The 20,627-nt window shown below is 37.1% G+C and overlaps 1 protein-coding gene and 1 pseudogene across 1 annotated transcript in view; one reads left to right on the top strand and one right to left on the bottom strand.

Annotated features, from left to right (window-relative positions):
- LOC118635912 (vascular endothelial growth factor receptor kdr-like) overlaps positions 1-20,627 on the top strand; it is a 143,440-nt gene that overhangs the window by 57,634 nt on the left and 65,179 nt on the right. The window contains exons 10-14 of the mRNA XM_036270957.1: positions 11,787-12,080; positions 12,597-12,743; positions 12,929-13,054; positions 14,371-14,477; positions 20,030-20,165. Of these exons, the coding sequence (XP_036126850.1) occupies positions 11,787-12,080; positions 12,597-12,743; positions 12,929-13,054; positions 14,371-14,477; positions 20,030-20,165 (810 nt within the window). The remainder of the gene's footprint in view (positions 1-11,786; positions 12,081-12,596; positions 12,744-12,928; positions 13,055-14,370; positions 14,478-20,029; positions 20,166-20,627) is intronic.
- On the bottom strand, positions 5,901-6,508 carry LOC118635911 (annotated as a pseudogene).

Here is a 20,627-nt window from a genome sequence, read left to right on the forward strand (position 1 = left end):
CATTTGTTGTTTTCAGTTTTATATCCCATGTATGAGTGAAATCATATGATTCTTAACTTTTTCTGTCTGACTTATTTTACTGAGCATGATATTCTCAATTCATCCATATTTTAATCATATTATTCTTTTGTGCCTTAAACAATATTTTAATCATTCTTTAAAACTGAAAGCATTATACTTTATTATAAATATTTTTAAAGTTTAATACATAGTTAAATAATTTCTTAAGCCGATTAGCTATTATTTTGTAGGGGTGAACATAGGCTTTAGAATCAGATAGATCTTCCTGGGTTCAAACCTTGCCTCTGCTACTTTCTTTTTTTTACTTCCTTTATTTCTTTTCTTTTCTTTTTTCTTTTTTTTTTTTGCCACATTCTCATTTATTGTATAACCTTAAGCAAGTTGCTTCATCCTTGGCTTGTGTTTTCTCATATATACAATGGGAATAATGATACCTACTTCAGAGTGTTAGTGTATGAAGATTGAGACAGTATCTATGAAGTAGCTGACACACATAAAGTCTTCAATAAGTGGTAAATGTTAGGTATATATCCTCCAGCCATGAGCAATAATGAGAGAATGTATGTAGCCTGTATAGTGAAGTACTCTGGAAAGTCATACATAGTAGGCAAGCAGTACATATTTATCTCTCTGTGCCACCCACCTATCCTATTTTGCTCTTAAGGAAATTAGAGGGAAACATGACAGAGTGAGGCAAAGAAGAAATAATGGGAGCAGGTCAGGTACCTGGAATGTCAGAATGCTTCATCAAACCAAGGTGGAGGTTAGGTTGTTGAATAGGAGAGTGATTTCTGAAATGAACTCTAGAGGGTTTCATACTTCTTGTTCACTAGTAAGTGCTATATAATAATGATCACAATGTACTTTATCATTCAAGCACAAAATAAAAACAAGTGAAACTTTAAGACTGAAGAGTGGTGAGCAGAAGAACTAAGCTCCCTGGCTGGGACTTTATTGACGATTTCTACTTTTTAAAGGCAACCCTACTAGTAAATTGTCTTTCCTGGCAGATAAGACTGAGACTTCAGAGAAAATAGTAGGATGTGCCATGCTAACCCTGACAAGTCAGGTGTGAATAATTATCACAAATAAATAGTTTTGTTCAGCTGAGAGCTTGTAAAACTTCTGGAGGAAGTTGGAAAACTAGGAACAATGGATAACTTCTAGGTGTAAACAGCTGCTGCTGTGGAGAGCTGCTGTTTCCAGTCACTCATGGCTTTCCCATAACGAGGGCTTTGAAGACATTCTGTAAACGTCAGATCAATGAGTCTGCCTTTCATACTCTGGAGACTGATTGACTTCATAATAAATAATAATAACATTGAGCATTTACAATGATCATAATAATAATAACAATAATAATAATAAAACAGCAGCCACAGCTAGCATTCATTGAGCACAGTGCCAGACATTGTGCTATATGCTTTGAATGGTTTAATACAACTCATCCTCACCACAGTCTTATTAAGCAGACACTGTTATCTTCATTTCAGAGCTAATGTACCTGAAGTACAGATAAACTACAGCTAGAATGTGATGGAGCTAGGTGGCATGGCTGCAGAGTCTATGCTCTTAAAAACTTGCTTAATGTTTGAGCTCACCAAAACATGGAGGCAACCCATACCATATAGAGACATTTGATATGGCTTCTATAAAACAAATAAACAAAAAAAACTCTTCAAAGACTGGCACTGTGAAGAAAAATGCCTTGATTTGTCAGGGCAAAAGACTCATTGCCCTAGCTTCTGCACAATGAAATCACTTTTCTCTTGAGATATTTACTCCCTGATAGTCACTGTTGCCATAACTCTGGCCTTAGAGAGGTTCTGTGCCCCTGCTAATGCTCACGTCCAAAGATGGAAAAGAGGGTAATTTCCTTGATTCTCTGTAGCTCAGTTGGATCAAAGCTTAAATCTTCAAAATTATTTTACTGAAAGTTTTCTAAAACTCAAGAAATATTACCTCCTAGGAGGGCATCATAAAGCTGGACAATCTGGCTTATCTTCAGCTCATGATTTACCAGAGAGGTCCCTTTTTAGCTTACTCATAGACAGTTTCTGTGTGGCAGATGATACTTTATACTTCTATCCCCAGAGGGCCCATTTAGGTCCATAGACTCCTTGAAGCCTAGGACAAAGGACCTCTCTTCAACTTTCTAACTTATTCGAGTGATGCTCTTTGTGTTTTTGTTTTTGTTGAGTACTTGGATCCTAAAATATTACTCTGAAAATATCATCTTACCCATCATTCGCCCATTTAGACCTATCAAGATGAACTTAGAATTGTTTGGTACAGCAGGCCACAGTATAATATTCACACAGAAAACGTACACACCGAGAAAGAGAGTCATTTCTTCATAGTTCCTGTTGTAGGAACTCAGGCCTGCCTAACTTATGGGAATTATTAGAGAAGATACATGTAGCTAAGAATGAAACATTGAACATAATTCATTTAGACTTTCAGAAAGCCCTCTGTGTAGAAACTTTGAGAATGTTCCACCCTAGAGACAATGTAAAAGGAATGAAGTCACAATGGCCTTGTAAGCATGATTTATGTAAATGGAACAAAAGAAGACCTTCTCTGGTTGAGGATCTATAAATAACAGCATATGCTCTGGGATTTGTTGAGACCAGTCTTCTTGATCTGAAAACAAGGTTCACAGTGACAATTTCCAAGCTTTCAGATAATACTAACCATTTTCAGATAGTGTAAAGCTGACTCAACAGGGAGACACTTCAGGATGATTTCAGGAAGCAATGGGCCTAGGAACTAGGGACAACAGTTAGACCAGAGAATGGGTGAGGCAAGTGAAAGGCAGTTCCAAACCACCCTGGCTTCTCTCTCCATCTCTCCTTCAAGTCCTGTGCAAAATAATAATAATAATAATAATAATAATAATAATAATAATAATAAAATACTGCTGACAAGGTAGACTTTGTGCCTCTAGCTTTAGTAAAAAAAAAGTACTGGAAGATGAAAGACTGGATTATGTTTCTTATTAGGCCTGTGGTCCTAAAGTGGACAGATGTGCCCCGTCACACATATATAAGAATGAGTAATTCAGAATGAAAGCAGGGAGGCAAGTCTTTTTTTTTTTTTTTTTTTTTCTGATTAGCAACTTCTCTCCTTTCCTGAGCTGTGTAATGGCTTTATGGAAAACAGCTAGAGTGAGCTGAGGAGGGATGTCCCAACAGATCAACATGGGAAGTGGTCCCCAAGGGAGATGGGGTTGTTCAAGCAACTCACCCCTGCTGCTAAAACCCCATTGATAATTAATTCTGCATCAAATATACTGAATTTAACTATAATTCTATGGCTCTAATTTCATCTTCTTCCCTCACCTTCATTCTGTTGTCCATGGAAACGGGGCTGGAGATGTACTTATCATGTACTATTTTCTAGACTGAGAGATTGTTTTGTGTCCAATAAGCTTGGTTTTCCTTAAGTCTCTTAGAGAAAAAGGCTGAAAGACTTTGTTTAAGCATCAGCAATCTTCATTACCAATGAATGCCCCATCTAATTTATTCTGGGCAAGGAAGAGAGGCATACGGTGATGTTAGGTCATAAGAAAACACTAGTCTGAATCCAAAGGTGAATTATAGATGAGAAATTAGAAAACCAGAGATACAGTCTCGGCTCTATTGCCAAACCTGGTTGTGTGATCTTGGTAAATTACTTCCCTTCCCTGGGACTCAGTTTTTCTATCTATAGTATGAGAATAAACATTAGTGATAAACTAATGCAACTGAATTTCCATAACTTGATGATTTCGTGGAAAGTCTTAAGTTATAATGTGTAGAATATGGGGAGAGACAGGGAGATAAGAAGGCTGGGGGGTGTGGGAGATGAGGAAGAAACAAATCTCTGTTCTTGATGTTCCAGACTCTGGATGAAAATCTGCCCTCTATTATTTTTGCATTTTATAAATGTTCTATTTATATAAATATTTTTGTCCATTCATTAGCACATTTCTAACATGTTTACAGGACATTTGAAAAAGGGTCTGTTATTTCAAATAATTTTGCCTCTTTGTTTTGCCTAGTCCAACCTAGAGGTAGCTCGACTATCCTGATAGCTTCAGATGCAGAAACCAGAGGATGCAGAAATTTTAAACTAAATCAGTCAAAGATAAAATACCAGGAAATTATGACCTGTTATTATTATTATTGTCATTACTACTATTTGCAAATATAGAATGAGTCAGCCAAAATATTTTTTTTCTTTCTGCCATTTTCTAATATCGCCCCAGCTGCCCAACCTAGGTGGCTGTATTAGCTGAAAAGAGAAAGCACAGATGAAGACACAGATGTTCTCAGGGCTCTTCCACATGACAGTGATTTTTGGTTTTAGGGGAAATTTACCATGTGTACAAGGAAGTTTCCAGGACAGGGCATGCCCCTCTGATTCCAAACAGCCCAGAGCACAGTCTCAGCAAGGAAAAATTGAGGATGTGGCTTTGCAAGCATAATTGCAGATAGTTCTTACCAACTCCTTGCTCTGTCCCCATTGGTGGGAAGGGCCAGGGACCATCACAGTTTTATTTGAAACGGAATTTCTTTCTTCTCTAAAAGTAATGACTATTCCAAGCTCACAAGCTTGAGCCCCAACATTACAGAGGGACTTTACTTTTGTCAAGTTGCTTTTTAGCATGAAGGACTAACTGAGCAGAATAGGACCTTCCTGAGCAGGTGGCATGAAAAAATAAATGGATCATATTCAAAACCTCTCTGCCAGAGTATAGGTCCAAAAGAAGCAGTGGAATGAAGTAGAATCAAACCCCTCTTATAGTCTGTGTTGCTCAGAATACAAATAGAATGACCCATAAGGATTGTCTGTCTGAGTCTAACAGTGGGGGTGGCATATGAGCTACTTATCTTTGCAGATAAAATTAAACTGAGTATTACAAACATAGGCACCCAAAATATGAATAATATAGTATGATCTTAAAATGGAGTCTCCAAGCTCTCTTTTACCTTAAAGCTAAGCTCTAATGACATGACTGGGACTTCTCCCATTTATAATAGGTCCCATGAGGATTCTGACTTTCAAGCAGAATAGTGTTTTTTTTGGATGGTTTTACTTCTGCCCCAACTAAGGGATATATACACTGAACATTTCATCGTTTTCTTTAAACTAATTACAATCAAAAGCACATGTCTAATATGGTATTTTTATTCACTGAATTTGTTTGTAAATTTTTGTAGTGAAAAGTTGTAAGTTGAGACCTGTGCTTTTAAGGAATAAATAGCTCATTCAAGAAAATTTAGCTGTTACAAGCTGACCTTTGACCCCTGCCATAGTTTATATTTGAGTTGCAGCAGTGCTAAAACAAACACAAGGAAGTTGGAATTGAGATTTTCATACCCAAAGCCCCTCAGCTATCTCTGGCAAATTTCCAAAGGATTTGATATATATGACTTCATTTCTTTCCCAATTGTCACAAAAATTAATGGCATTTTGGTTTTCAGTTAGATTTTTTTCCTTTAAAAGTTTTATTCACTTCTGATTACAAGATACATGGAAGGCCTGTGGCTCCACGACTGTCCATGCACCAGTAAATACCTTGTGACACCAGGGTCATCCTGTCCCTACGTGTTGCCTTACAGCCAAATAGGTGCAGAGTATAGTATCTGACCATGTGGGAAATTTAAATTTGTGTTTTCCAGCTTACTTGTAAATATTAAAACTGAACTAGCTGTTCCAACTGTTGATTTCGTAAAACTCTCATGAGTAGGTCACAGGCAGATTATGCCATACAGCTCTTAGAGTCATTTACACTTTTAAAAATGTCTTTCTTAAATAGCAGTGACTTCTATGTTCCCAGCCTTCTAAGGCCTTATGTGCCAAGCATCAAGAATTAACAGCCAGTTTTATTGGACTCAAACAAGGAGTCCATGAGTCTTGAGGACCTCTGTGTATCTGTCAGTTTTCTTCACCACGTTCTTTTCAGTTTGTTTTCTAGCCTCATGAGCTGCTTTTTCTTCCAGTAGATCTTGGCCTTCTCCTTCCTATTCTCCTCCAGAATGGCTGTGACTTTCTGGAACTTCCAGCTAATTTCATGAGCCAGGGGTCTTAGGTATGCAAACTTCCGTTTAGGCTTCAGAGGCACAACCTTGAGGGCCACAGGAACAACCATTTGCTTTTCCTTGTCATAAGGTGGCAGTATCCCATCAAACACCTTGAGGAGGTCCAAGGTGGCCTGGCATCATTTGGTTTTGTGGGGCAGCATGCTTTGCAGGTCCCACCAAAAGATGCTGCTGAGGGCTCGGAAACGGTAATGGTGGCGGGATGGCTTCGTGCTCATTCCCTTGCAGAGAAAGGCCAAGTACTTCAACTTCTTTCTGTAGAAATTGCCAGAAATGTTGAGACCTTCACAGTGCGCAACCACCACCTCCCAATCTAGCAATACCTGCTTGGTCACAATGGCCTTTAAGTGGCCCAGGAGATGGTCTCGGTCATCAAACATAAGGACCTGCCCCTCCACCATCTTTGGCAGCCACCTGGGAAAGGTCCAGAAGTTTTTGGGATTCAAAAGATCCTCTGTACTTTTTATATGCCTCAGATGGAGAGTTTTCTGGAAAACTCTCGACTTTTCTAGAAGCAAAATGCATGGGACACTATTCCTAGAGAATTAAGGGCCAATGTAATAAACTGTAGATAGACCCAGAGACATAAAAGTAGGGTTCAGACTGACATATTTCAGAGGAGGGGGACAGGGGAGAGGGAAGAGATAAACCAAAGAACTTATGTATATAAGCATAACCAATTGACATAGACAGCAATGCTGTGGGGGGAGGGAATGGGAGGAGGGTGTCAATGGGGGACAAAAAAGAAACATATGTAACAAAAATTAATTAATAATTAAATAAATAAAATGAGTAGAAAATAATCTTTTGTTAATTGTCCTTTCTCAGTGTCGTAAAATCACTGATTGCCAGGATCTTTTTTTATTATTAATTTATTTTTGTTACAGATGTTTCTCCTTTTTTTCCCCATTGAAACCCTCCTCTTCATCACACCCCCCCCCCGCCCCGTCCCCGGCTCTGTTGTCCGTGTCTATTGGTTATGCATACATGCATATAAGTTCTGTGGTTTGTCTCTTCCCTACCCCCACCACTCCCTCTTCTGAGGGTTGTCAGTCTGTACCCTACTTCCACGCCTCTGGGTCTACCCTGTTCCTCAGACTGTTATGTTCATTATATTCCACAAATAAGTGAGATCATGTAATATTTGTCTTTCTCTGCTTGATTTCCAGGATCTTAAAGGTCCTGGTAGATCACCTAGTCAAACTTTCCTCTCCCTTCTTCTAATGCTTTAATTGTAACCACAACATTTCCTCCAAGAAGTCATTCAACTCCAGCTTGATTGTCTCTGGTGATAGAAAACTATTTTCTTACTTCCTAAGGCAGCCTGTTTTATCTTGGGGCATCTGTATTAGAAAGCTTGCCCTTATACTAAATTTGCTTCCACCCACACTCCTAATTCTGTTGAAGTTGCAACAAAGCCTGTCTGCTTACTCTTCCTAGTGACAGACTTTCAAAGATCTGAAGACAAAAATATCCAGATTTTTAAGCCTGAAATTCTTCATCTGGTCCCCATAAGTCATGGTTTCTAGGGTATACACCATATGAGAAAGCAAGTGTTTTACTTGCATGAGTCATTGGAGACATCTATATTAGGCTGGGGTGGAGAAAGAAGGCAGTGTCACATCCTCTAAAATGTCAGGATTCAAACCCATAAATCCATTTAAGCCATATAGAGGAAGGGGAAGAAAGAGGAGAGAGGATACTAGAGGCTCAAATGCATCCAACAAAAACGCCATAACTTCCTGTTAGGTTCATTGGTCAGGTCAATTTCAGTCATGCAGAGATAACAGAGCAACCTTGTGTCTCCTCTAAAAAAAAATTTTAAATATCAATGTCTAAGTCAGCTTAGGCTGTCATAACAAAACACCACAGACTAGATGGCTTAAACAATATGAATATATTTCTTATAGTTTTTGAGCCAGGTGAAGACCAAGATTAATGTGCTGGCCAATTTGATTCCCTGGTGAGGACTCTATTTCTGGCTTGCAGATGTCTGCCTTCTCATTTGCAAAGAGATAGAAAGCTCTGGTCTCTCTTCCTCTTATAAGGACACTAATCCCATCACAAAGTGTTTCACCCTCATGACCTCATATAACCTTCAAATTTTCCCTGAAAGGTCCCACCTCCAAATAGTATCACATTGTGTTTTAGGCCCTCAACATATGAACTTGTGGGGAACACAAAAATTTAGTCCATAACAATAAAGTATTTCATCCATCCCAGTATTCAGTTCTTTGTTAAGTAAGACATTATTAGCTTCAGAGGCTATAGCTGAATGACACCTTCATGGCATGGAATTCAGGGCTCTGTCTTTATCTTTCAAGATTTCAGATATACATGAGGACTTTTGTCAGGAAGCATGACTCAGCCTGGCATGAAGGAAGGATGTTTACCTTTCTGAGACTCTCTGACATTTTTGTGCCTGACTTTATAAGAGTTTTAAGGCCAGTAACCATAGCTATATTAAGCTCATCTCCCAAAAGTTAGTCTCCAGGATCCCCCATCAATATCTGTTGTCAACTGCATTACAGAAAAGGTGATCATTAATCATAACATCTTAAAACATTTGTTAATGACTGCTGAGTGTCCACAAAGTGCTTTGTAATAACCAAGAAGGGATTCCTGACCTGAAGCAGTTTTAAAGAGTCAAGACGAACTAATGACAGAGACAAGATGGACAGCCAAGAAAAAGACTCAGGGACATTTATAAGAATAAAAATGCATCATGTGATACTTTGCTCTAAATTTATGAAATACTGTAAATGAATATTGTTTTCCTACTCTTCATGAGGTATCCTCAAGCATCTTACAAACTAACTGTTAGTAAAGAGAAACATGTAACTAACACCTCAAAGCATTATTTATATATATAATTTCAGATAGTATTAAGTCAGAAAAGGGAGAAGTCAATTTGGGCAGGGGCAGTCAAAAGAGCTTCAAAAACAAAGGAGCACTGATTGATAAATAGGTATTATTCACAAAAACAGACAGGTTGAGAACAGCATTTTAAGAGAAGAGAGTGGCACGAGCAAAAGTTATACAGATTGGAATTAACCAATAAATAGTGGTTCATTCTACCAATATTTATTAGGTGTCTATACGTGATAAGCACTGTGCTAGATGTTAGGGCTATAGCATTGACTAACACCTGTATGATACTTGTCCTCCTACAATTTATATTGCAATGATGAAAAGAAACAAACAAACAGTAAACAATGAACAGATGAATCAATAGTCATTTTGTACTTGTGATAAGTGCATAAAAGAGAGAATAGTAAGGAAGACTGGGGAAGCCTACTTTGGGGTGGGTGGTCAGAAGAGACCTATCTGAGGAGATAAAATTTTACTTGGCACTAGAAGATTACCATAAGTCAATGTGATATATTTGTAGAGCGTGTGGAACAACTGGGCATGTAAAAACAGAAGATTTCTGGAGAAGCTAGATGACATAGTGAGGAAGAGTGGGGCCTTTGAGGGACCTACTTTAAATAAGTGAGAGAGGAAATATAAACTTTATTTGGAGGCAGTGAAGAGTCATTGACAGCTCTGGAAAGTGATTTTGATCAAAGTTATTGTTCAGGAGGATGAATGAGGTGGCTGGTGGAGATTGTTTGGAGTATGGTGAAACTGGAGGAGAGCAACCCACTTAGGGAAAGCATTTAATTGTTCAGGCATGAGGTAATGACTGCCCACACTTGGATAGCTGCATAGTGGAGACTGAGAGGAAGGGTGAGGAAAAGCTGTGGCAAAAGAGCAATTGATAGAACTTGGCGACTGATGGAAGGTAGGATGCAGAAGGTGAGGGGGAGAAAAGAATCAAAGATAATCGTGAGGTTTTAAGAAAAAGGTGTCTTCCACTACAGAAAAATGTAAAGGAAGAGCTAGTCTGAGGTGGGGCCGGGTAATTATTCCACATTCAGCAATCATTTACACATGCCTGAATGGGCCTTCTGCATCAATAACTTGATGCTGGTATTCAGGGATATGAAGGTTTACTACTGAGTGGGTCACATAACAGGGGCCCAGAATTTGAAAACAGTCAGTTCAGCTGGTTAGCCAGCCCTATTTTTCAATCAAGAATATCACTGCTGTGATTGATCAAGATGTAGACTTTATTGAATTTATTGGAGTTATAGGGGTTAATTAAATAGGTTTCATGTGTACAGTTCTATACTACAACATCTGTATATTGTATTGTGTGTTCATCACCCATAGACTAGTCTCCTTCCACCATTTATCCCCCCTTTACCTTCTTTTACCTGCCCCACCACCCAAAATATATTTTAAAAATCACTGAACCTAGAGTGATGCGAATGATATTAGATAAAATGCATTAATAAATTATTTATTTGTATAAAAAATGTTCTGTGAGCCCTAATAAAAATATTTGTATATTAAAAAAAGAGGTAGACTTTATCAAGATAAATATTGGTAGAGAAAACACTGAGCAAATCTTGGGGTGCTTGAAACAAGTAGCCACAAGAAATGATAATACAATGGCATGACAAGTAGAATTTTTAAATCATTTAATTCTAATTTCAAAGCTTTGACTGCAGGAATACCTTCTATCATTCCTAACTCCTGACAGATACACCCACACAAAACCAATGGATTAAAACCTCTAGGCCTGGATCAGGACCACTGGTTATTCTTATCTAACAACCAATCTCCCAGACTATAGTCATTTCTATTTAAAATAAAGTGTGTGCAAAGTTGTGTATATTAGATGTGAAAATTGATTTATCTTTTGGGGGTAATAACATTGGTATGGTAGTCAATTATTTCTTTATAATTTATATCAATTCTATTTGCGAACAGGATTAAATGTGTTTCTGCATGCTATCTTTCAAGTCAAAATCTGGGTATCCAGAGTTTCATTTTGGCAAAGCTAATTTCTTTCCAAATCATATCTGTGGTCAACTATTCAGTGTTACTATCTTTCTTAGAGCTGTTGTGCTACCTTTTTTTCTAGAGGAATTTTTCATTTAAGCACTATTTTCCTGTACACATCATGTTTTAATCCAACAAAAAGCATCTGCGGTGTAGATTCCAAAATAAGAACTTATTTGTGGAGAGGCAATGTGAAATGGCAAAAATGCAAACTCAAATCAGTAGACCTGGTGTATCAGTCTTGTTTCTGCCATTTATTGGGTTTATGTTCTATTTTAATGTGTGAAATTAGGTTGGTGATATTTGTCTTAGGTTTATTTTTTAAAATTAACATGAGGGAATTGCTGGGAAGCTGTGTAAGTTGGACAATATATATGTTTTTCATCTATAATGGCAGACTCTCAGACTTTGTAATATGCTGGTGATATTGGAGTGGGGAACTATTTGGCCTGATCACATTATATCAGTCAAAACAATTGCCTACCTTCTTCACAATAAGAGACTTACTACGAAAACATTTTCAAAGTTCTGCCCTCACCTACTTGAGAAATAATTCAGAGCTTTATGTGGCTAAAAGTAACCTCTGCCATTTTGGGCATTTAGAATGAAACTCAGAAAATGACACTGAAAACTTAAGGTAGTTGCGTCTTTGTTACTGGACACTTGTCCTTGGTGGAATATGTTTTGTTTCTGCAACTTGGCTTTCAGGAAAAAGAACAAAGCACATTGTTATATAGCAGTTTTTCTGGCCTTGTCATATTCACGGTGACATTTTTCTCACCCTCACAGATGTGGTTGGCTTCATGGAGACAGAACCCCTGGTCTCAGTGATTGAGGGCTATGATGCTCATCTCAAATGCAAGGCAGCTAAATATATCTACACTCAACTTGCTTGGTTTGACCCCCATGGAGAGAGGATTCCTGTTATATACACAGAAAGCTTAAAAAATAACTACTCCATCTCATTGACACTGGTGATTAAGAATGTGACCCAGAAGGATAAAGGGCAGTACCAGTGCAAGGCTTGGACCCAGAGGAACATCACCAAGATGATGCAACACAATACTCAGCTTTTAATTAGAGGTAAAATTGGAGGGACTTTCCCATAACTTCTTAGCATTTGAGACAACTGCTGGGTGGACTGTGAAACCAGTATAGGGCTCTTACTTCTGTATTACTTATAGAATGGGCCAGTCTTTTATTTCTTGAATTCTCTTAGAGACATTTCAAGGAAAGAATTTCTAATGAATTGTATACTCTGTATGAAACAAATGGTAGAAAAATTTAGGAATGGAATTTTTGGTCCTTCTAATACCCAAACTCTTCAGCAGCCACTTTTATTGCTTGAAGTGGCTAACAATGACCTTACTAAGCGTGAGGATTATGGAGTAACTTGAAGAATACAAAATGCAAACCACCATACACTTTACCCATACAGTAGATTTTTATCCCCATCTATTCTCTCTTTTCCTGCATATGGTAACATCTAACCATTCAATGTCAGATTAAACACGAGGGGTGAAGCAAATTAAATGATGTACTTGTGGTACCCTGCCTAAAAAATCTTGCCCCCTCCCTTTTGTATCATGTTCTCTACAGAAAGAGTTGCTCCATTCATTATTGAGAATCTTACCAATATTGAGGTTAACAGCAGTGACAAGATTTTGCTGGATTGCAAAGTGAATGGAACACCATGGCCTAACATCCACTGGTTGAAAAATGGGGTTCCTATACTCCCTGCTTCAGGTGAGTCTGAAGATCTTGTGTAGTTGTTTCCAGCTAAGAGGGCCTGAGTTGGTGCAGCTCCTTAGAGATTGCTTGACTTTGAAACTGTTCCAAGAGTGACTTAATAAGTTGGGGGCTTCACATATTCTAAGACCGGGCTTCAGTACAAACACCTCAGATAATAATGGGGGGCATTGTCGATGCAGGAATCTTCTTTAAGAACAACAACCTTATTATTGAGCGAGCCAAAAAAGAAGATGAGGGCCTATATCTGTGCAAAGCGACCAATGAGTTGGGGGAAGTCAGCACAGCAGCTCTCATCACTGTGGAAGGTAAGTTGGAAGTTCCTGGCTACACTGATAATAATAGAATCCAAAAAAAGAAAGAAAATGCATTTGGTTATGGGGACACAGTGTAGAAGAAAAATGAAGAAGAGAAGCGTGGATATACACTTAATATATCTACTTTCAACGAGTAGGTATGTGGAATAGTATGATTCGGAAAACCTGAATTCAGAACCTCACACTTGTTGCAAACTTGATGGGATCTTGCATAAATCATTTGGCCTTTCTGGGTCTCAGATTTCTTATTTCTGAAATGAGAATAACACCAGCTGTACTCTGTCTTTCCGAGGTGATACAAATGAAGGCCAAGATATGGGAATGCTTTATAAAGTATAAAGTATCAAATGAGATTACTTCCCTTTGGTTGGTTGGAAAATGCTGGATGGCATTTAGAAATATAAAAATAGAAAGTTAGACCTTTGATCACCTTTCCTTGTAAATATGAAGCCTAAAGAAAGCAAGACACTTGCTAAAGCTTATGGCAAGGTGTTTTGACTTCAATGTCCTATGCTATTATGATGAGTATTTAATTGTTAAGGGCAAAACTATACCTGTTTAAAGAAATGCTCCAGTTGGAATAACCATCTCTGCATTTCTAAAGCCATTTGCACATTCAGCTATACTCTTCTAGGGCATGTCAGGCAAACCATATAAGCTGATTTAGCAATCTGGCTTCCCAGTGTTCTGAGATAATTCACAATATCTGAACTATAAAAACAGGAAACTGATAATAATAAGATAGCTAAGATAAGTTATATGCCATATTCTGTGCTATTTTCACTCTTCATTATCTCATTTAATACTCTGAATAACCCTATGTGGTAGGTATTTTATTATTCCCATTTTTAGATGGGCAAACTGAGGCACATAAAGGTTAGTAATTTGCCCAAGGTCATGCAACTGGTAGAGCCAGGATTTCAACTCAGGCGATGTGATGCCACACTTCACATCTATTTTGGCTTTATTCTTGAGAGCCAGCTAATTAGGCAGAGCATGACTTTAAAAGTCTCATTTTGGCTTTCTGCCTCAGATATATATCCATATACAATATGTGTTCAGCTCATTCTTTTGAGTCATCTAGTACAATTATCAAAGATGTTTTTCTCTAAGACTCAGAAGGCAATGCCCACACTCCATAAAAATTTTGCATATGCATACACACGATTTGACACTTCGTGACATTTGTTCTTTAGAAATAAAATGTGCTTTGTAAAAGATAGTGATTTTCTCTTTCTTTCTCTCAGTCTCTGCAATGAACGAACTCATTTTTATTCTAATAAATTCTATTTTCAATGTTTTTACAGGCTCTGAAGATAAATCCAATATTGAAGTCATTATTCTTGTTTGTACTGGCCTTGCAGCTACACTTTTCTGGCTTCTTCTTACTCTGGTCATTCGAAAACTCCGAAAGGTAGGGGAGTGAAAGTACTTTGGGGCCTTGGGGTTGGCTCATGGTATACTTTTTGTCTCAGAACAATCTTTTGGTAGATGGGATATTTATCTAGGCAATGGGGAGAGATTATGTGTGTAAGCAGTGTGTGTGTGTGCATGAGAGAGAGAGATTGAACACAAAAATGTTATGGCATTTTAAAAATTGATTTGAGAGAGAGAGAGAGAGAGAGAATGAATTATTAGTTTGTTGTTCCACTTATTTATGCATTTATTGGTTGATTCTTGCCTGTGCCTTGACCAGGGATCAAACCTATAACCTTGGTGTATCAGGATGATGCTCTACCCAACTGAGCTATCAGGCCAGGGCTTATAATATTTTTTCTTCATGCCTCCTAAAACATTGGGAACTGATGTAGGAACACAACTACCCATTCAGAGTCCATCTCAAATTTTTTAAATTGTATATTTCAATTACAGTTTACATTCATTATTATTTTATATTAGTTTCACATGTACAGCATCATGATTAGGCAATCACATACTTTACAAAGTGATCCCCCTGGTATTTCCAATACCCACTTGGCACCATATGTATTTACTACAATATTATTGACTGTACTCTCTATGCTGTACTTTACATCCCATGACTATTTTGTGACTACCGATCTGTAGATCTCAATCCCTTCACCTCCTTCACCCACTTCCCTAACACCCTTCTCTCTGGAAACCGCCAGTGTGCTGTGTCTGTGAGTTTGTTTCAATTTTGTTTGTTTGTTTATTTTCTTTAGATTCCACATATAAGCAAAATAATGTGGTATTTTTCTTTCTCTGTTTGACTTATTTCATTTGGTGCAATACCCTCTAGTTTCATCCATGCTATTGTAAATGGTAAGATTTCATTTTTTTATGTCCGAGTAATATTTGTTGTATATATGTACCACAATTTTAATCCACTCATCTATTGATGGACCTATCTCCAATTTTAAGTTAGTATACCTAATGCTTTCAAGAATTATTTTTAGGAGATTGTATTAGTTGGGTTGGAATTTAATATTCATACATATAACTATATACATTTTTATATTGACAAATGTGATATACTTTTGTAGAATATAGATTAATATATAATTGCCACAACTAAAGCTCTTTTAAGTGATAAATTGGCTTTTATTGACTTTTGTTTCCAAGGCTACTTGTTTAAAAAAAAAACATTTTTATGTGCTATGAAATCCATTTTATAAAAATTAAACTATTAAGAGAAAAATTAAAGTGTGAATTTAGGCAAAATTTTCTTTTGCTGTGTACTGATGCAGGTAATTGGCAGGGAGACAAGGTTAGGCCTAATTTACAAAACATGTCAAAAAGTCTTCTAGGCCAAGCTAATGGACAACTTTGGTAGATATTCCGGGGGTGCCATGGAGTGCCAAGATTTCCTGTTAGCTGAGCCATTATGGATATATCTCAGCCCCAAGCCAGCCAGCTGTCATTTATCTTTTTCTTTCTTTAGACTCCAGGGACTCAGGTTTTGTTTTTGCAAATGATGCTTCCTGTCTTGCCCTATTTCACAGACTCCCCTCAAGGCTGGCTATAGAATTGGCCGATCTTATCGGTTTTCCTTTCCTTGCTAACACTGAACACCAGAAACAGACCTTTTGATTTAAAAAAAAATGGGAGGAACAAAAATCAAAGCAGGGATGGGAGAGGAGGTTGACAAAAGTTTCTGAATCTTATTAAAGTTCTCCTAGATATTAGCTTTAGTCTGGGATCACTTTTTCCACATATCTTTCTGATTTTCTTCTTTATTAAGAGGTAAAACTTAAATCTTCTCCCATCCCTAGAACATTACTCTGATTCTCTTTTGTCAACAGCTTTACATAAAGATGCATCAAGGATGGAGCTAGATATTGGAAATAAAGAACTATGCCTTAGACTTAAATTTTTTATTTTAATCTCAGGGAGAATCTAGATAGATGATGTCTACCCTGATCACAGGAAAAGTGGCTTGAGTTCATGATTTCCCATTTGGCCTCCATACTCAAGTTTGAGGTAGAGTCATCTACTTTTCCTTGACTCCTTTAATCACAAGTTGAATAGATGTTTAACGTGCCTCAGACATTGGTCAATATTGGGGCCAGAGTCATAATCCCCCAGCATGCACATATTTCTTCTTTACTGCTTACTTAATGTGTGACTTTCATCAAGTCCTTTACTTCTTTGATCATTTTTTTTCTCAATCTGTGAAGTGAGGGATTGGACTGGACTAGTGTTTTCAAACATTTTTTATGCAAAGACCATCAGTAAAAAATATATTTTCTGCCATGATCCAATATAACTGAATCAAGAGCTTTATTAAGAAATTCTTACTTCTACTGCATGTGATACACATATTTTCTATGCTATTTTTTTAAATGCTGGCTATAAACATATATATTTTTCCACCAACTGATAAGCCATAACACACACTTTGAAAGCACTAGACTAGAAGGTGTCTAGAAGCCCTTCCAACTAGTTAGAAAGTCTCATGATTCTATTTTTATAACTCTTTTTTGCATAATTAAAATTACATTTTCTCTATATCAAGAGAGCAATCTACACTAAGAAATGTAGGGCTGGGATATAGAGGTTTTGTGGTGTTCAGCTAGACCCATCTTGAAGAGAGAGAAATTATCCACTTGCCTAACTTCCTCTAGGGCTGTCAGCTTAGTGATAACATCAATACCTACACCAACTGGGGCTTAAAGGGAGCAGCCTCAAGCCTTAGTCAGCTGTCATGCTTTCTTAAGGATTTAGAGAAAAATGACTGACAGCAAAGGCTGTTCTTAAAACTAGAGGATGGTGAAACAAACCAAAAAAAGGATGCTGAAGATCAACTAAAGCAGCATTTCTAAAACTATATAGAAAATATACAAGTAAAATGTCTAAATTCTGTGTCATTGACTCCAGGAATGAGGAAGTAGAAAGGAAGAGCTGAGTAGAGTAGATGTAACAATCCCAGAGAAAATGATGAAAGATGGAGAAAGGGAGGACCAAGGGTTGGTTGAGAATAATGATTTTGATTCTCTTACTTTATGATGAAAAGCCTAAAAGGGGACCCGGCCCGTGTGGCTCAGTGGCTGGGCACTGACCTGTGCACCAAGAGGTTACCGGTTCAATTCCCAATCAGGGCACGTGCCCAGGTTGTGGGCCTGATCCCCAGTGGGGAGCATGCAAGAGGCAGCCAATCGATGTTCTGTCTCATCAATGTTTCTATCTCTCTCTCCCTCTCCCTTACTCTCTCTCTAAAATCCATAAAGAAAAATTATTTAAAAAATAAAAGTAAATAAATGGGTAATAATAATGAATAATTGTATTTAAAAATCAGGGAAATCTAATATATGAATAAAAACACCTATAATCTGAATAGACAATTCTCCAAAGAGAACATACAAATGGCCAACAGACATATGAAAAACTGCTCAATGTCACTAATCATCAGAGAGATGCAAATTAAAACCACAATGAGATATCACCTCACACTTGTCAGAATAGCTACCATCAATTAATCAACAAATAACAAGTGCTTGCGAGAGTGTGTAGAAAAAGGAACCATAGTGCATTGCTGGTGGGAATGCAGACTGGTGCAGCCACCATGTAAAACAGTATAGAGGTTCCTCAAAAAATTAAAAAATGGAACTGCCTTATGACCCAGCTATTCCAATTCTGGGAATATATCCTAAGAAGCCTGAAACACCAATCAGAAAAGATATATTTATCCCTATGTTCATAGCAGCACTATTTACAATAGCTAAAATCTGGAAACAGCCCAAGTGCCCATCAGTACATGAGTGGATTAAAAAGCTATGGTACATTTACACAATGGAATAGTACACAGCTGTAAGATAGTAGGAAATCTTACCTTTTCTGACAGCATGGATAGACCTGGAGGTTATTATGCTATGTGGAAAAGAAAGAAAGAAAGAAAGAAAGAAAGAAAGAAAGAAAGAAAGAAAGAAAGAAAGAAAGAAAGAAAGAAAGAAAGAAAGAAAGAGAGAGGGAGGCCCATTAGAGAAAGACAAATACCATAACATATCACTTATACGTGGAATCTAATGAACAACAGTAACAACACTGATGAACAAAATAGAAACAGAAGCATGGAAACATGCAACAGACTGACAGCTATCAGAGGGGAGTTGGGAGGGGGGACTGGATGAAAGAAGTTGAAAGGTTTAGCACAAGAATACATATACATAATCCATAGACACAGACAACAGTGTAGTGATCGCCGGAGGGAAGAATGGGCAAGGGCTGGGAGGAGGTGGGTGAAGCGGGTGGGGGAATGGGGACATCTGTAATAGTGTCATCAATAAAAATGAAGTTAAAAAAAGCAAATGACTATATTAAATGTGGACATATTTCTGGGCTATCCAATGTGTTCTATTGTTCGGTTTGTCTATCATTATTCCAGTACCACACTGTCTTAACTATGGTAGTTTTATGAGAAGTCTTGAAAACAGGTATTGGAAGCCCTGCCATCTTTGTCTTCTTTTTTTTTATTTTCATAACTAACAGCAAAAAAAGAGAAACTAAAGTTCTACAATCAATTTTATTACAGTAGCCTCTAAACAAAAAATAACTAGAGAGAAATTTAAAATATTTTATATTTTATATTAAAAACTATAAAATGTTGTTGAGTAAAATTAAAGAATGTGTAATTGACAGGAGAAATATTATATATTCATGGATCTAAAGGCTTAATAATGTTGAAATGTCAATCCTCCACAAGTTGATCTATAAACTCAGAGAAATAATGTAATGTTTAATAAAAGTTATTCCATTATTTCTGATATTAAAAAGAAAATTATTTCATTATTAAGTACACTCTCAGCTAAACATTTTTTATAGGTGTTTTTATTAGATTGAGTATGTTCTTTTTGTTCTAAAGACAGAATCAGAAACAATGTCAGGCTGAGCCATACTAGCACCTGAGACGAGAGGAAAAATCAGTACTATTGAGTTATATGTTAATTTCCTTTTTTAAAATGTGCAATAAAGTATTATTTATCTTGATTGCTGATATTTTTACATCCCTTAAACTTTATCACTAAGATGAGTGCCACACTTACCTTAAATTAGTCCTGACCCTGTTCCATAGCTCTGTGGATGCTTTTTATCTCAAAGTTTACCTTATGTGATGTTAATACGGCCACTCCAACTTCTTATGTTTACTATTTGCATGGTACATTTTTTTGCATACTTTTACTATCAACTTATCTATATCTTTATATTTACATATCACCTCTTGTAAGTAAATGATCTATTTTTATTTATTCTAAACTCTGAATTTTTATTAGAGTGTTTAGTTCATTAAAATTTATTGATTGATATGGTTGGATTTGTCTATTATTTTAGTATTTGTTGTATTTTTGTTCTGTCTGTTGTGTTGAAATTGTTGCTGATCTCCTTATCCACCCCTAATCATCTCACTATTTTCCTTTCCTATCGTCTTTAAATGGGAAACTCCAGATGCCTAATATATTTTCAAAAGATCAAAAGAATGCAGTAACATGCTTTCACTTTTCCTTTCTGCAGCCCAGTGTGTCAGATATCAAAACTGGCTACCTTTCCATCATCATGGATCCTGAAGAGATGCCCCTTGACCAACAGTGTGACAGGCTTCCTTATGATGACACTAAATGGGAATTCCCTAGGGATCGGTTACAGTTAGGTGAGAAAAAAATCCGTTATGTCACCCTTCCACATTTCTTTCATCATAGAGTTACAAAATCACTGAGCATACAGAGCAAGAAAAAGCAATTATTTGAAATACAGGATGTACATAAACCTAAATAAAATGGGATGTGTTTCAAAAATGGCAATTTGAGGAACAAAATAAAAAATTATGGGAGCAGAATGACATTGCACACATGGCATGAGACTAGAATATTTTATTTTATTATTTATTATTTTAAAAAATTTGTTTGTTTGTTTATTTATTTATTGTTACAGATGTCCCTCCTTTCCCCCTCATTGACACTCTCTTCCCCACTCCCTCCCCCACCTTCACTATACTGTTGTCTGTGTCCATTGGTTACGCATATATGCATATGAGTTCTTTGGTTTATCTCTTTCAGCCCCCCTACCCCCCTTCCCTCTGAGGTTTGTCAGTCTGTTCCCTACTTCCATGTCT

Source organism: Molossus molossus, unplaced genomic scaffold (genome assembly GCF_014108415.1).
Source record: "Molossus molossus isolate mMolMol1 unplaced genomic scaffold, mMolMol1.p scaffold_m16_p_2, whole genome shotgun sequence".
Lineage (NCBI taxonomy): Eukaryota > Metazoa > Chordata > Mammalia > Chiroptera > Molossidae > Molossus > Molossus molossus.